The sequence below is a fragment of the Lygodium microphyllum genome, chromosome 3, assembly GCF_053477565.2.
Source record: "Lygodium microphyllum isolate KBCC chromosome 3, Lygodium_microphyllum_v1.1.10, whole genome shotgun sequence".
Lineage (NCBI taxonomy): Eukaryota > Viridiplantae > Streptophyta > Polypodiopsida > Schizaeales > Lygodiaceae > Lygodium > Lygodium microphyllum.
The window spans coordinates 111,108,496-111,126,546 of NC_141137.1; the positions used below are offsets into that span (position 1 = coordinate 111,108,496).

An 18,051-nucleotide genomic window follows, 5' to 3' on the forward strand; every position below is an offset into this window, starting at 1 on the left:
CTAAGGCCATGATCGACACAAGTCTATAGTCCATCAATATGGGATTACCCTCTTTGTCATAAGAGACATATTGGTTCAAGTAAGAATCTTCCTCTAGTGGTTCCTCCATAAAGTGCACTAGAGCGCTTGGTGGATGAGTCATGATAGGTCGTGGAGGTCTAGGGATTCTCATCGGGTTGATGTCTATTCTCGAGGTAGCTTGCTCTAAATTGTTAGGTGCAGGGAGAGCCAAAGGGGCTCCCCTTCCAAAATATGGTTGCCTAACTCCTCGATAGTATGGCTTAGTGTAAGGTTGTTGGTAACACAACCATCTTGGTAACTAGCAGTGCATGGTGTCATGCTCGAATCGTCCGTAGTTGGCGTAAGGCCTTGATCTATGATTGGGACATTCAGAAGACAAGTGGTTCCCTCCATAGTGGATACATTGCACCTGAGGTCATACTGGCCTTTGTATTGACTCTTGCAATTGGGCAGCTCTGATTTTAGGTCCAGGCTATAGCTTGGGTCTAGTCAACACTCTTCCCTTTTTCTTATTCATTGGGGACTTCTCATTCACTAGTTGTTGTAGCACTCTCAGCATTCCTAAATGCATTACTACCTTACTGCATAGCCCGAAAGCTTCTCTCCATGAGCAAGTCATCTATGTGTATGGCCTCCTCAAAGACTCTTGCAAGCACATCCCTTTGCATGTTTGAGTTGTTTACAAGGGCCTTATAGAGTTCTTTGTTGCAGATCCCATTAATGAATACGGTAGAGACTACTCTCTTATTGGGTCACTCAACTATAGGTATCCTCTTATAGAGACTCCTCACATGTGTGATGTAGTCTTGTATGTCCTCTTTGTCTTTCTGGCTGATATTCATCAACTTAACAATGAGATTATCAGAGTATCCTACCTTTGAGAATCTCTTGATGAAGAGATCCTTCAAACTGAGTGAATTTATTGCATTCAACATTTTCTAGACTAGTGAGCCAAGTCCATCTCTTGTGTCCCAAGCAAAGACCAAATGCATGTGCTCATTAAGCAAGGGTCCATGAGGTTATTAGCCTCACACACCTGCTCAAACTGCTTGACAAAGTTGTAAGGGTCATGGCCTGTGTGGTATTTGTCAAGTTACTTTGCAACTATGGGTTTTTTTTTTGGCTCCTGGCATTTGGGGTAACTCCTAGCCGGCTAGCAATGATGCCACCAAGGCTAGCCCACTTTACCCAACACTAGTATTGTCTAGCAATATTTTTGTGATTAGCTCGCTTACTGTAAGGTTGGCTTCTAGGTCTCTCTTCCTATCAACATTGCATCTCGTTCTGTTCCTACATGAGATGGCTAGGATCCTGTGAACCTCATTGAGCTCTCTCTTCTGATGTAACCTTTGAGCCCTTTGCTCCTAGCTATAACTCGCAATGCAGTGCAATGCTATCCTTACCAATCTCCTCTCTTCCTCAAGGTCAGCTATGACATCGGCTATTGGTCTTCCATGGTGCGCTATCCTCATCTGTTGGTCATATTGTGTAACAAGTTGTTGGATGTTGTCCAAGTACTCTGCCATGTTAATTTCAAGATTGAGGTCAAGAATGTTCTCGTTTGAACTAGTGCCTGCTATAGTAGTTGCCTCCTAACCCACTAGTGTGTCTATGAGGTCAACTAAGCCAGCTAAAGATGCATCCCCAATCTTGGCTAGCCTTTTCTTCTTTGAGTGCAGTGATAGATCTATCTCTTCTATGTTTTTGTTACTAGTGTTTTGGGTCACTCCAACGAGTGTAGTGAGCTTACCTTCATACTTGATCAAGTTGCCTCCTCCCACAAGCTCTCGGGTAGCTCCACAATCCAAGGTGCAAGCTTAAGCAAGCTCGATCCTCAACCTCCAAGCTCCAAGATCCATTGCCATGCATGAGACAAGAGAAAAGAAGAGAAGAGAAAAAGAAGAGAGGAGAAGATGGAGAGCTACTCCACCACGGTCCCTCACCCTCACATACTTACTCCCTCACTCCCTCCCTCAAGCACAAGCATAAGCAAGAGCAAGAAGAAGAAGAAGAGAGCTAGTTTTGGCTACACACAAGAATGAGCTTCTTCCTTCACTTTTTGCCTTTTTATACATGCCTTACTTCTCTTTGGATGCCCATCCCCTTTTTTACAAGACCAGCCATTTTAGTCTAGGTCCTCTTTCCCTATTCCTTTCCTATTTACATTGTTCCTTCACCCATTCCTGTCTATGTTTACAAATTGTACAACAGGAGGGAGCCTGGTGCTCCTTTATAAGGATTTAGGGTGTGCTTTTATATTTAAAATGTGTCTTTCTCCTTTTGAGTTTACTTCTTGTGCTTTTGCCCCTTTTCCTCTTGTTTTTTCCATTGGGCTGCCTTTTTCTGCTTTGTGTTGCGTCTTTTTGATTTTCTTGTGCTTTCTTTACATCGGGGTTAACAATCTCCTAGTCCCATCTTAGGACTATATCTCCTTGTAGCTCCATGTTGAGGTCTTGGGCCATCTTGACTTGCCACAACCTAGCTCTCTCATGCACCATGATTAGTTGGTAGTTGACCTCATCCAAGTCCTTGTCTAACTCTTCAGCCTTCTCCTAGAGGTTTGGCAACACCTTGATTCCTTTGTGAGTCTTCTTTAGCTCCTTGATTGTCTTCCATGCTTGCTTGATTTGTTTTAGAGGTAGCTCCTTCTTCTTATGTGCAACTTTTAGCTAGTGACATAGCTCGAGTTTCTCTTCAAATGAGGTGTCCTTCCATATCTTGAGGTTTATCCATGTGGTTGTCATCTTGCATGGTATGATGCATGCACCTATTATATAATGGCTCCTTCACAACTTGGTTGGTACATATGTCAACTTCAAGTTCCATCAGGATCTTCTTTGCAACCATGAGCCTACTCCCCTTACCAAGCTAGTTCTCTCTATGGATAGAGTTGCTCTAATACCAAGTGTTACAGAATTTCATAGGACTTCAAGTGGTAATTTCTATAATAAGGCACATAAATGGCACACTCAAAAGGGACACAAAATATGTTAATAAGAAATCCTTGTATACATGAAATAGAAAGATACAACATATAGGCACATCTCAGGACTACACCCTCGTGATGCTACACGTGTGAGGGTTCGTAAAATTGTATGGGATGTGGTGAAAGCACATGTAAGGCCTTTCATTGGGCTTCCTACTTCATCTGTAGAATTGAGCATCACATAAGTGAAAATAGTGGATGCAATGCTTTTCTTTGTGCTCACAACCTAAAAGGTGCTAATTGGCATGTTAGCAAGGATAGCCCCGAAGTGATCAAAGTGCACATAATTTGGGTAATTAATCTCTCAAAGGAGATACCCATCCAAATCTTAGAACATAAGTGGAGCTTGGAGCTCCCTCTCAAGGATAGATTGTTTGCATGGAAGGTTATGATGGGTGCCATCGTTCATAGTAGATAAGTGTAAAAAGAGAGGCTTAATCAAAGACAAGTATTCATGTGAAAGGGAAGAAACTCATGTTGAGAAATAGACAAATGATGCTCCAGAAAGAGATGTCCTAAATCCCATATGCACAATGAGGAGAGTGGAACAACCCAACTTCTATAAAGCATTGTACTTGACTATCGCTTTCATAATGATGAATACAATATCATGATGCTTTCCTCTTTCAGATAGTATCATTGTCAGACCAATACACAAGATTGTCTTTATGAGTCCAAGCTTCCATCTTGGAACTTAATTCACTTGTGTAACAATTGTCTACTCATTGTCCATGTCAACATGAATTTAGTCTTCATCTTCCAACCTCCATAGCTCATGCTCTAGATCCAACATTTTAACATAGTATCAGAGCTTAGCTAAGCATGATTAGCTCCTCACTCTACTTCTCTAGCTCCCTTTCACTTTTCCCAGCTTGATATCAATTCAAGACTTCATTTCCTACTCCAGATTCACCTTCACCTTCACTGGAGCTTTCATGGCTGCCATGGACAGCAGTACCCTATCTGCTTGCAGCACCTAGATCTCTCTCCATAGTTAATATCTACACACGGTTTCTTCTGGAAATCTTTTCCTCTACTTAGGGCGCACCATCCTATCACTTCACATATCAACATTGCGCATTGCAGAAGCCGGTATTGTTGAAATTCTTCCTCCTTGTCCTAAATTGCACCCCTGCTAGTCATACGGCTGCCATAATCTCCACGCTGCACGATCTGTGCTGCCACCATAAGGCTTTGGCAGCCCCCCAAGTGGGCTAATCTCACCCAAGAGGGTTCCCCAAAATGCTCTCTCTGTTGATCACAATTTGAGAAACCCTAACTGTCATCTCTGTGGGCAGCCGTAGCCATTGACCTTCAAGGTCATGAAACCTTTCATTTTCTTACTCCTCTCAGTCCATTGAAGACTTTATCCCTCCGGTCTTATTGAGCACTTAATTTTCAGCAAAGCATCATACTAAATCAGCAACAAGAAGAAGATCAAGCATCAACATCTGACATTGAGCTCCAAGATAGTATTTTTTTAATACTCATGCAATGTTGTTAAACACTAATCATCTTGTGTCCCTTGACACATTGAAGTAAAATGCTTTTGCTCACTGATTTACTGCTGATAAAAAATACTAGAGCTCAAACAAATAGAAAAGTTCAATGGAGAAGGCTTCCATGCATGGAAGGAAAAGACCATGTACCATCTCATGAGGAAAGACCTCTGGGATCTCTTTGAAGATGATGAAGGTGATGCAGATGGTGGGAAAGAAGATTCAGAAAGCAGTATCCTTGCAGTAGCTCCACCAAAAACCAAAGAATGGAAGAAGATGAATAACAAGGCACTAGGCATTATTGCATGGGGACTAAATGATAATGTGCTACATTATATCTCTGGCATTAGAGATTCTAGAACTGCTTGGGAGGAACTTGACAGGATCTTTGGTACCCAAGCAAAGAATTTAAAGGTAAAATTACTCATGCAATTTTATAAATTGGATATAAAATATAGTACTTTCCTAACCATACACATTAACAAGTTCAAGAGCCTAAAAAACCCAGCTTGCAACTCTTAAGAATAATATTGACAAAGATGAAGCAATAGCCGTACTCCTTGCAAGTGTAAATAAGGATCCATATGAGAATCTTGTGTCCACCCTAAGTAATGTTCCAATTCTCTCACTTAAAGATATTGAGCACTCACTACGATGGAGAAAGCAAAGTTAAAAGCAAGGATGCAAAGGAACACACCACCAACAATAGTCTCTTGTACACCAAGGGCACTTATGGAGCAAGAGGCCGTGGTCGAGGACTCAACACCAACAACAAGGATCGGATTATATGTCATTACTGTGGCAATACTGGCCACACAATTAGTGAATGTTTCCACAAGAAAAGAGCACCAAAACCAGTTCATGAAAGAAGAAGAAGAAGAGGAAGAAGAAGAAGAAGAAGAAGAAGATACTTCCGCTACCATCAACAACTCTGATAGATTGTTCTAAAGAATTTTCATTGTATATTTCATATGTTTTTTCCATAGTGGCTCTCTATGTTTTCCTTGGTGGATTTTCTTTGTAAAAACCCTTGCCAAATATGTAAAGTTTCAAGCTTTAACTTGACTAGGCTACTTATGAGCTAGTCTCTCCGGACATGTCACCATGTAGGGAGGAAAAAGCTGGCAAGTGTACGGACTCATCATTTGAGGGGGGTGTTGAGAAATAGACAAATGATGTATGCTCCAGAAAGAGATGTCCTGAATCCCATATGCACAGTGAGGAGAGTGGAACAACCCAACTTCTATAAAGCATTGTACTTGACTATCACTTTCATAATGATGAATACAATATCATGATGCTTTCCTCTACACAAGATTGTCTTTATGAGTCCAAGCTTCTATCTTGGAACCTAATTCACTTGTGTAATAGTTGTCTACTCATTGTCCATGTCAACATGAATTTAGTCTTCATCTTCCAACCTCCATAGCTCCTACCATGCTCTAGATCCGATATTTAAACTCCTCCTAAGCATGCCTTGTGGGATGGTTGTAGAGCATCAAAGATTTAGTAAGAAATCATATCTTGCTTGGACATGTAGGATCAAAATAATCTCAATCTTCAATATTGTATTCCCAACATGCTTAAAGGAGATGACAAAATCGAGAATTTGTGCTTCCAAAGATTTGCATTTTATCGTTGCAATCGCTATGGGAAGCTACAAATTGTATGGTCCTCAAAAACCAAAATGGGCATACTTTAGATCTTAACATCATAGAAAGCAAAGTTGTTTTGGAATGTTTCATATTTGGTGGGCAAGTTGGAGCCTAGGGATAGGGCTAGACTCAATAGTCTTTTGGGCTTATTTCCCTACTTCAATTTGTACTGAGATTATTTATATAATATAATATTTTTCCCCATCCATAGTATATTTTGATAGCTTTAAATTCTAAATGAATTGTTTTAGGAAAATGCCATATGCATGAAACATACATTGCATAGTAAGGAAAGCATCGATAATATGATAATGGTGTCATCCTTATAAAATGAACAATCATTATCTTTTTAAAAACACAATCAAGGAGTAGTATTAAACTAATTTCTATGCAAAACTTTCTTACAATGTCTAGACCTCAAAAGCAAGGTAGCAATTGGATTTGCAATATTATTAACACTTAGTATCTTGATTCTTATTATAGAAAGTTGAACTAATAATGTAACCAATATGTCATCCTTGAAATATAGGAATGACCCTGGACCTCTTCCAAATGAAAGTTGTTTTAATTGTGATTGTTAATATGAATTCTTCTTTAAAGATACATAATGTGTTTCAACATCATTATGATATATCATCATGTCATATCTAAATGAATTGATAGGTATGTTTACAAATAAGCTTTTAAAAAGAAAACTCAAAACTAAAGGCAAGAGTTATAGTGATGAGCTCATTTGTATTTCCAAATTAACCCTGAGGTAGCTTAGTGCTTTGCAAGAAAAATTGTCTCTATGATGCAGTAAAAATTGTTGCAAAATGTAGATATGTTGGGTTAAAACACAATTGAGGATAGAGGGGTGATATATGCTTATCAAATCCATAAAATGAATAGAAATTTTATCAAAACCATATACATGTTGTCTTGGATAAACCATAATGCCAAAGATATTATTAAACTAGCAATCGAACTTGCATAGAAGTACAAATACTCACTACTACTCTCCTACTACTTAACAAATTCAACATTTTGAAGGTTAGTCCCCCAAGTGAGCATGCTAGTTGAAGTACAATCACATAATGCAACTATAAGTAAGTGGCCTTTCCTAAAACATGTGTGTATATCAATATGGAAAGATAATGGTACATTAATATGGAAAATTGATATTTACATCCCTAATAAACAAATACAACCACTGATGATTGAGGACTTAAGATTTAGAAAAATAACCTTACTATTGCCCTTGCAACAAAACTTCACTAAAACCTTAAGTACATATTGTTGAGAATTAGGGAATCACACCTAGTGTAGCCCCTTTGTATGGAGCAGTTGGGCTAAGGATATGTAGGCTTGCTCAATCCCATAAGCACAATGGTGGAAAATGCTACCTATCTTCAAGCTATAAGCATTGTACTTGCCTATCATTTGAAAAACTATCATAGTACTTTTGTCCTTTCACTCAAGTGTATGTGTCATTGTCTAGATACACAAGATTGTCTTTATGAGTCCAAGTCTCAATCTTGGAACCTAATTCACTTATGTAATAAATAGTTGTCAACTTTATGTCTTCATGAGTCTTGTTTACATCTATCATCCACCATAGCCATGCTCTAGATCCATGCATTCTAACATGGTATCAGAGCCATGGGAGCATGGCTCAGCTTAACAAACTTCTCTCTCAGCTCCTCTTCACCTTTGTTTTAGCTCAGTCTCAACTCATGGGCTCATTCCTCACCCTCTACCTCCTCGCAGCCATAGCCAACATGCACCTTCCTTCAATGGAGCTCTTGGATCTCACTCCTCCATAAGCTATATCTTTGCAAGGTTTCTTACGGGGACTTTCTCCTCTGCTTAGAGCACTCCCTCCTGTCACCTAAAACCCTGACATTGCTGCCTTTCCAGACTAGCATTGCACTGCAACAACTTACTGTCCAGAATGTGCCAATGACTTGTTGTACGGTTGATGCTATGCATGCAGTCCGCAATTTCTCTTGGGGTTATAGGACATTTGAAGCTTGTTATATAAGCTTTCTCTCAACAAAATCTTGTGGCAAATGATTGTTGATACGAGCTATTGGGTTAAGAAAACCAGTCACCTATTTATAAACCTTAAAGGACTCCATAACCAAGTACTCTTCAAGCTCTTTTCCACTTCATGTTTCCCACTGTTTTCAATCAACTGAAGCCTCCTCCACTCAAATCTAAAGTTTTCAGCAAATCTGAAGTTTCTAGCAAGTATAAACCTTCAAGAAGAAGATTTGGAGCAATCCTGAAGATCAAGCTACCTGCCTAAATATCAAGCAGCCAATATGTAGATAAAGCACCATCAAGCTTGACATCAAGTGCTTCAAGCTAATCTCTTACTTCCTTGGTACACTTAAGCTCAACCTTCTTGCTGATATATTATCAATCATTTGCTACTATTCTCAATTGCAAGGAAGGGATTCAAGATCTGACTTGGAAGATTCAAGATCAAGCTAGTATCTCTTGATACTATTTAATACTTCCATTGCTTGTGTCTCTTGACACATTCAAAGTCATCTTACTATTCCAGCCACTCCACTATGGGCAAAGACTCTTCAACAGGTTGCTTCAAAGGAGTTAGGTTTCATACCTAGCAAACCCACATAAAGTTGATCCCGATGAAGAAGGGCCTACGGGCCATCACTAATGGACAAGAGAAGAAGCTCGGGGACACTGTGCTTACAGCAATCTAGCAAAAAAATGTTGACAAGGCTCAAGCCATCATAAAGCTTGAGTTGGATGACATCTACATTCATCATGTGGATGCTTGTGACACATCCCATGACACTTGGAAAAATTGTTTGGTGCTGCCCAGTCAAAGTCTTCTAAGTATGGATTGCTAATTGAATTCTTTAGACTAGACATGAAGCCTAATACATCCCTGGTATCTCATTTGAACTACATGGAAAGTCTTCTAACCTAGCTTACAGGAATAAATCTACAAATGGATGAAGATATTTGTATTGGTGTCTTGTTAAAAAGTTTGTCTTTAGATTTTGATAATATTTCAACCACTTTAATCAACATGCCAAACCCTAAATTGGTTGACATTAAAACAACTTTGTTAGAAGAAGAAAAGAAAATTAAAGGAAAAGAAGAAATTGCAAAAGATGGAGAACTATTGTATGTTAATAATAATAGGAACAAATGCAAAAGGGACCAACTAATTTGTGAGTTTTGCAAAAAGATCAGACATATTGAGAAGTTTTGTCATGCCAAAAAGACGTCTCAGAAGGCCTATCTTGCAGTGGTGAAAGAAGAAGAAGACCACCAAGCAAAAGAAGAAGAAGAAGAAGAAGAAGAAGAAGAAGAAAACCATCTCAAGAGTAGAGGGACAAGCCTCACCAGTCCTTCTATTCCCAGTTTTTTGATAGACTTTTTTGAAGCCTTTGTATAACCTTGCCCTAATGCTTGTGTCATAAGCTTTGTAAACTCCTCATGTAATGTAACTTGGCACTATAGCCTCTGTACACTTTGTAAATCCCTTGTTATAACATCTAGATTCCCACAGTGTTTTTTGGTATCCACACTTAGCTTTGTTTTGCGATAATCGTTGGATGTTACCATCCTTGTGGTATGCCCACACTTTGCAAGTGGTGATTTACTAAAGCCTCTACATTTTGGTTGTGATTGAGGAGGGGTGTTGAGGATTAGGAAATCACACCTAGTGTAGCCCCTTTCTATGGAGCAGTTGGGCTAAGGATATACAGGCTTGCTCAATCCCATAAGCACAGTGGTGGAAAGGCCCCAAGATATTTGCTATTTCAATCCATCTAACAAAATCCAATCTAAGGTTACTTTGTCCCAAAGATCAATCCATACTTTGATCCCTTTATTGGGGAGCCTCAAAGCCTTTTCAACACTTAACATGACCATTGACCAATAATCCATCTATGATACAAAATTAAGCCAAATAGATAATGAAAGAGATGAACGCCCTTTGATTTTAAGCCCTTGCATTTGACTTGTCTGAAAAACACTAGCCAAGCATTAATAATCAAATGGGTAGTTTTTGACTATTTAATATTAAGCTTAGATGGATCGATATAAAGTCTATCCTAGCATGAAGCATTTGGTTAAATATTCCTTTTGATTAGAGAGATAAAGACCCTTAATTTCAAGAGTATAGCGTAGGGTTGAGGAAATCCAATAATTTTAGATAATTTCCAAGTAAACTTTTCATGGAATGATCTTGCAAGCTTGGGATTCCTAATACCTCCTACTTCCTTGAGAGAAGTAACTTGTTGCCATGCGATCTTTGCCTATATACATAGTCCCACAAGAAATTTCGAAGCATTTTCTCAACTTCAACCCAAGATTGCTACAAAACCAGTCATTGATTGTAATATGCGTTTGATAGCTCTTAATCTACCCAAAGCTAAATGCTTGACAACCTTATGAGGCATCCTAGATATGTAGTGAACTCATCTCACTTGGATGTCTTTGAAACCAAACTTCCCTAAGGCATTATCATTAAGGCCACAATGGAGTTTTAGACCTTCGGCCTTCGTCATACTAATCTATGGGCCAAAGACTTAAGATAAAGGTCCAAAAGTGCCTCGGAGAATAATATTAGCATTGTCACTGAGCAAACGTTTAGAGAAGAAGACACTCCCACTCCCATCTAGCATAATCAACCTTTAATAACATGTTTCCCAACCAAGTAATCAATATTTTTCGCCAAAAGAGGGTCACAAACCATAGCAAAAAGCAAAGGGAAGCTGAGGAATAGTTTTGTGACTTTTTCGGAGGGAAGGTTGATAATTCCAATTTCCGAACATTTTGTCGTGATAGGTGTCCAGTATACGTTTGTAGAAGGGATGGTTATGGTGACGCAATCGGAGCGAGTAACGGCTTCATAGGCACAGGACTGGTTATGGCTACTGTGGGACAGCTTAAATGGCCATACATCCATGTTCTAGTCTTCACAAAAAAACCAAGTGTTGTAATTATTGGTCTCTGCTTCAGATTTCATGGTTTGGGTCTCATGTGTATATGCAGTCACACATTCGAGAGATGGATGCACTTCACTATTTGTGTTTTACTCATTCATAAGAGGGGGAATCAGACCTGTGCAAGAAATAGAGACTATGGAGATTTCCAGATGTGCTGCTATGTAACAAACGGGGAGTTGGAGACCAGAGCCAGAGAGATGCACCTGTAATCAGAACTATCTTTTGCCTCTGAAATCAGGGAATTTTAGGTTGCATTCAGAAGGTGGGCTGCTGCTTACTCTGTGCAATGGCAGAACAAGACTTGGTGCCAGATTAATTGCTTATCTCTATGGCTGTCCTATGGAAGTTTGGTAGGCTAGCAGAACTAAGAGAAGGCAAAGCAGTCTATGTCTGCTGCATTTAGTTAGAAGAGTTGGCAGGGTACATGGATGCCAAAGTCAAGGCTATGAACGGGGTACACAAAGGTGCTGATGTTTTCAGTACTGGTAGTAGGTGTTGTTAAGCTAAAGTCTCCCAAGATCTGGACATCAGAATGATACTGACCTATCATCAAAAGATTGAATTGGTTTGCTACTTTCAGTGAGCTTGTTGCTGTGTATTCGGGAACATGTTCATGTCAAGAGGGACTGGAAGCTCTTGCTATATACAAAGTGGTAGTTCGGGACTTGACCAGGCTGAGGCAGATGTAATTTATATCCAGAAGTGACTGTAAGTTAATTAAGGCCAGCAGGGACAGGTAGGAGGTCTGATATTGTACGCAGAAGAGGACTCCATATCTTTGCAGTGCATGTCATGCAATTGAAGTTAGAGTAAGCTGGAGCAAGTTAAATAATGAATATCTATGTTAGTTCCAACTCACTAGAGTTTATGTATCTGAAATCTGTGCGAAGGGGTTTCGTATTCCAAACATGAAGCAACAATGATAAGCTTTGTGGCCAAGCCGATAACATATCAATTTCACATAAGTTTGTGTTTGACAAAAGTGCTGCTGTTGATGCAATTTTTGTGTTTGCAAATTTTCATGACTTGTTTTCAAACTCTTGACGCGTGCTGCTGTAGTTCACTCAACTGTTTGTCAAACAGGGAAATTGATGAATAATAGAAGCTTCAGAAGTAGTTTTGGGTATCAATTTGGACTAGAAAACAGCAAAGATGTGCTGTGCCAGTTACATAAATAGATGAGCTACAAACTGAAGCAATCTCTTACAAAATCTACACTCACCTCGTGCAACAATATTCTCAGACACTTGATGCGTGCTGCTGTAGTTCACTCCTTAACTGTTTGTCAAGGAGGAAAATTGATGAATAAGAGAAGTTTCCGAAGTAGTTGCCACGACTTGATCTCAGACCCTTGATGCGTGCTTCTTTAGTTCACTCCACTGTTTGTCAAGGAGGAAAATTGGTGAATAAGAGAAGTTTCAGAAGTAGTCTTGGGTATCATTTTGAACTAGAAAAAAGCAAAGATGTGCTGTGTCAGCTACTTAATGTAGATGAGCTAGAAAGTGAAGCAATCTCTTACAAAATCTACACTCGCCTACTGCAACAATGTATAAAATCAAGAGACTTGACAGAGGGAACTCTAGTCCATGCCAACATCACAGATAGTGGCATAAAGGTCGACATGTTCCTTGGAACCACACTAGTCAACATGTATGTAACCTGTGGCAGTGTGGAGGCAGCCCGTGAAGTATTTGACAGGATAGCTGAACCGGATGTGCTCTTATGGAATGTAATGATCTCAGCATATTCAAAAGATGGGCATGCTGAAGAAGCTTTTGTGCTTTTCTGTCGAATGGTCAATAAAGATGTGGAGCCAAATGAGATCACCTTTGTTGGTATTCTCAAGGCCTCTGGAAAGCTGGAGGACTTACAGAAAGGCAGGCAGATCCATGCACACATGCTACTCAGTGGAGTCAGAACAAATATTTTTGTTGAAAATGCACTGCTTGACATGTATGTAAAGTGTGGAAGCATTTGGGATGCATGTGATTTATTCAACAATATGACTGGACAGGATATGGTCTCATGGAATACAATGATTTGTGGATGGTCTAGGCACTGCGATGTGGAGAAAGCCAATGCTTTTTTCCAACAAATGACATCTGAAGGCATGCTTCCAAATGAAGTTACATATTTGGGGCTGTTGAATGGATGTGCCAGCCTAGAAAATTTGGAACTTGGCAAGCAGATTCATGCTGAGATTCATTGTTCTGGGGTCAAGGTAGATGTGCCATTGAAAAATGCACTTATTGACATGTATTGCAAGTGTGGAGGCCTAGAAAATGCAAGCAGAATTTTCGATATGATGTGTGTACGAGATGTGATAAGTTGGAACATCATCATTGCTGGTCATGCAAAGAATGCATGTGCCGAAAAGGCCTTGGCTCTCTTTTTGCACATGAGACATGAAGGACTGATGCCGGATGAGACTACTTTTGTAAGCATTCTGCATGCCTGTATTCAGTTAGGAAATCTGGAACAAGGAAAGCAAGTGCATATGTGTGCTATTCAAAGTGTGGGTGAACCAAATACTTCCATGCATTGTGCTTTGGTGCAAATGTATGCTGAATTTGGATATTTAGAACATGCACGGCTGTTATTTGAAAAGTCAGCAAAGCTGGATGTTGTCTTGTGGACAGTAATGATAGGTGGTTATGGCAAGCAGGGCAACTTAGAGGAAGCTGTGAATCTTTTGTATCGAATGGAATTTGAAGGTATTTCTCCCACTGAAGCTACTTTTGTGAGCCTAGTGGATGCATGTACCACTTCAAGTAATATTGAAATGGGTCAATGGATACATTTTCATATGTTGGAATACAAAGTGGAGTCCAATATTCTTTTAGGAAATTCTCTCATCAATATGTATGGTAAATTAGGGCATGCAGATGACGCGTTTAGAATTTTTGATAAGATGGGAGGACGAAATTATGTTTCATTCACTGCAATGATTGCAGGGTTTGCAGCAGATGAGCAATGTGGAAAAGCATTCGTACTGTTTAAGCAGATGATTCTAGGACATGTACAGCCAGATTCCATCACTTATATGAGCATTGTCAATCTATGTGGTGATATTGCAGCCCTTGATGAAGGCAGGCTGGTTCATATTCACATCATAACAAGCGAAATTGTCCTGGATTTGCTTTTAGAAAATGCCCTTATTGACATGTATGCCAAATGTGGCAGCCTGAATGAGGCACTGAGTGTTTTGAACAAAATGTCTAAGCGAGATATTATCTCATGGACCACAATGTTGACAGCTTTTGCTCAGCATGGGCAAGGCCAAGAGGCAGTTCAACTTATCACCTGCATGCAGCTTGAACAAGTGAAGCTAAACAGTAGAAGTTTCATTGCTATTCTTTCTGCATGTAGTCATTCTGGTCTAATCAATGAAGGCTGCCACTATTTTGAGTCCATTCCTTTTGTGTACAGTATCACACCAATGGTGGATCATTATGCATGCATGGTTGACCTACTTGGTCGTGCAGGGCATTTGGATGTTGCAGAAGGTTTGATTCAAAGAATGCCATTCCAGCCCGATGGAGTTGTTTGGGGGCCATTGCTTGCATCCTGCAAAATCCATGGGTTTGTGGATCTAGCAGAGTATGCATCAGAGCAGCTACTTTTGTTGGAACCAGATAATACAGTTGCTTTTGTTGTTCTATCTAATCTTTATGCAGCATCTGGAGAGGGCTAACCATGGAACTCAACTCTTGCAGTTGTCTAGGACACTAATTTTGTGCTGTCAAATAAATATTGACCCATGAACTGAAAATGTCAAGCAAATGAGAGGTAAAACACGGTCACCAGAATGCATCTCTTGGCAACAATGTTACAAAGTGGTTTCTTGGACTTATAACAGTGAGGTCATTGGTACCATGGGTCAGGTATCAAAGAGCAATGTTTGTGATTTATGTCACACTGGCAGTTTCCAAGGTTCTCTTTGCTTCTTAGTTTGCAAGCTGGTCTTGGAATCATGCATTTTATCCCACACGATTGTTGCTTGAGGATCAAGGGTGTAGTGTGTAAGGCCATTAGCTGTGCATACATGAAGTACTTGGTGGCAAGCCTCATGTCATATACAGTAAGAAGAAAGCATGCTAATCCAGACATCATTGCGGTTTTTTGTCATAACAAGTAAATGTGATATGCAATGCCCCAAGTCATGTGCACTTAAGGCTTGTATGTAATGTACATCCTATTTTTGAGGATCAAGCTGTTCCCGGGTTAAAAATTGCCTTGTTTTGTGAACGTATAGTTGTTAGCACTCCCGCTAGGGCTAGTGCTTTAGGGATGGTGACAAGCAACTTGAAGGCAAAGTTCAACTGGTGAACTTTTCCAGTTCTTTCTAAAACTCTGAATGCTGGGACAGGAGGTTGGGCTGTGCGAGGCCTGCCTTGGGCCACAAAAAATTAATGAATTGCTTGTCTTGGTTTCGCCAGCGTGGAGTGAAGGTCCAACTTGGTGCTGTGCTGTTGAAGGGCTCCAAAAAAATGTGGCAAAGCGTGGAAGTTCTTTCTGTTGTTGATAATCCTGTTCATCCTGACAATGGTAAATTGTTCTTGGCACAAATGTCCCTTTGTTTAATGAGAGCATCTCCTTCTTTGTTTGGAGTTGCCGTTTTACATGCCAATGCTGGTCCTCTGCCTTTGCTGGTGTATCTGTTTGTGAAGGATAAGCAAGTGAAGGTGTTCTCTCCCACCCCTGATTTCAGTCTGGTACTAAGCTGAGGGTAAAGAAATATTATTTCTTTAGTTTTGGAGAATCTACATGATGGTTCTGCACACGCATGCCTAAATGAAGGCCATTGGATGCATTGTGTTGAGGGTTTGATTTCTCTTCGTGAAACAATGATGGGCTGCCCTCTTCAATGCAATCCAGAGCCTTGTCCTCTCTGCTGCTTACTTCAAACTCCGGTGTTTATAGCAACATTATTTCTGCACCCCTTCAGCAATCAAGAGAATTGCCTCACAGGTATCCATCTAATTCAATCCTTAATTTTGTGTGGACAGTCCATGGTGGGTCCGTGAATTCAATCGCCTCTAACCAGGAAGCAGATAGTTTACAGGTTTACTTCCTTTCAGCTCTTCTTACCTGGATGACAAGAGTGCAGACAAAGCTGATGTAATCCAGTTGCATCAGATTTGGATTTCTGCCATGCTGCGGGCAAGTTACTATCATACATTTTGTTGATGAAATTAATACAGCTGCCAATCATGATGTCAGTGTTTTTCACCTGTTATCTCTACCTTACTGCCTTTTCCTATGGGATATCCTTTCCATTTTTTGCAGGAGATAAGTTCCGTTCAACTCAGAGGAAGACCTTTTACAGCCAATAATTTGTATCGAGATTCTTTGACAACATCTTTTTGTGCAATATTGAGGCATTGGAAAATGTTGGATATTGAACTCTTTCTTATGCAATTTCCTGTGAAGCTATGGAAAATCTCTTAAAAGGGATTTGTATGAGTATGGCTCAATCAGGAAATATAGGGCTGATTTGCCTTTGAATAGTCATTGGGCGGTCAATTGGGCAAATGTGTTAGCTATTTTGCTTTCTGCTGAATGTATCTCAGTATGGATCTCCTGTTTTTGCTGAATGTACATCAATATGGATCTCTTGTTTTGTGGTGGAGTGATTTCTAGATGTATTTTATAGTCTGTGAAATCATGATGTGCCTATCTAATTAATCCTTGATAGCACAATTTTGGTAGTCCACTAAGGGATGTATCTAGGTGACTCTATCCGAAACTCTTAAGGAATATTCAATCTTCATGACCTAGGATTAATGGAGTCTACCCTAGCATAAGAAGGTTTCTCTCATCCCCACAAGGATCAACTTGAAAAGAGGGGTTCAAATTGGCTTCCAAGGTCTCCAAGTAGAATTTCCTAGTGTTGACACTAGGTAGTTGCTTATGCTAAGCATTGTAAACCAAAGTGCACTAGTGTGGCACTTGGTTCAAAGAGAGTGAGAAATGAGGGGGAGCTAGGCACGTTAATTCCTCTACCCGTAAAGTCTCACTCGCAAGGAATATTTGAACTTTGTGACTCCAAATGAATATTCAAACTTCATGATGTAGGATCGCTTGAGTCTACCCTTGTAGGGGAATGTTCACCTCAGCCCTACAAGGATCGACCTGAAAAAAGGGGTCTTAATTGACTTCTAATGTAGTAGAATTTTCAAGCATCAATTGTTAACTGCGACTAGGTAAGGGACGTAAATTTTTTAGAGAGAATGTTGTAACAATCAATTGGATGTTTCATTGAGAGCCGAGTTTCCTTTTGTGCAAATTGTATCAAATATTATGTAGCACTATGTGATTATGACATGCATTAGTCAAATTTTCTAAGGTCTAGGTGCATGCAATAAGAAGGGAAACTGGTTATGTAGTTAAAAAAGGACTGGATGCCCAAGAGAGAAGAGAAACCTTAACTCTAGAACTCATGAATAAAAGAGATGAAAAATAATAGAATAAGCTATTTATGTGTGTGCAAACTTTGTCTTCTAGCTTTCTTTCTCTTGTCTTGAGTAAGAGTGAAGGAGAGGGAGTGTGGGTGTGTGGAGTGAGGGGCAATGAGTCTCTATCCCATCCTCTTGGTGAGTTACAAATGCAAGCAAGAGTATGCGATGTTGAGAGTGAGGGAGTGAGAAACGCAATTCGTGAAGCTATTTTTTTCTCATCATCTCCTTAAGCTTGTCCTTGGTAACTCCTCTCATTCATGGACAATGAAAGCACGGTCGAGGGCAAAAGAGAGTCGAGGGAAAAAGAGAGTACACATGGACTCTGGATATGGGTTGCTAATGCAATAACTATAACATGGTGAGTTTGATAAGTGTGATCTCTAGTCATATTGAGCCGTTAGATTTGTTAAGCATGTGAGTAGGTTAGATAAGAGACAGATGTGCGCTTTGTAA

The 18,051-nt window shown here is 39.8% G+C and overlaps 1 protein-coding gene across 3 annotated transcripts; it reads left to right on the forward strand.

Moving 5' to 3' along the window:
• The first annotated feature begins 10,942 nt into the window (after positions 1–10,942).
• LOC148038752 (pentatricopeptide repeat-containing protein At3g09040, mitochondrial-like) lies at positions 10,943–16,930 on the forward strand. 3 transcript variants are annotated; one of them, XM_087674600.1, is made up of 2 exons: positions 10,943–16,108; positions 16,192–16,930. In XM_087674600.1, exon 1 carries the CDS (start codon positions 12,492–12,494, stop codon positions 14,829–14,831), a length of 2,340 nt encoding a protein of 779 aa, XP_087530726.1. In that variant the 5' UTR covers positions 10,943–12,491; the 3' UTR covers positions 14,832–16,108; positions 16,192–16,930. The 3 variants fall into 3 exon arrangements, with proteins under 3 accessions (XP_087530726.1, XP_087530729.1, XP_087530728.1); XM_087674603.1 differs by having other exon boundaries at positions 16,203–16,930; XM_087674602.1 differs by having other exon boundaries at positions 10,943–15,685; positions 15,808–16,930.
• The last annotated feature ends 1,121 nt before the right edge of the window (positions 16,931–18,051 follow it).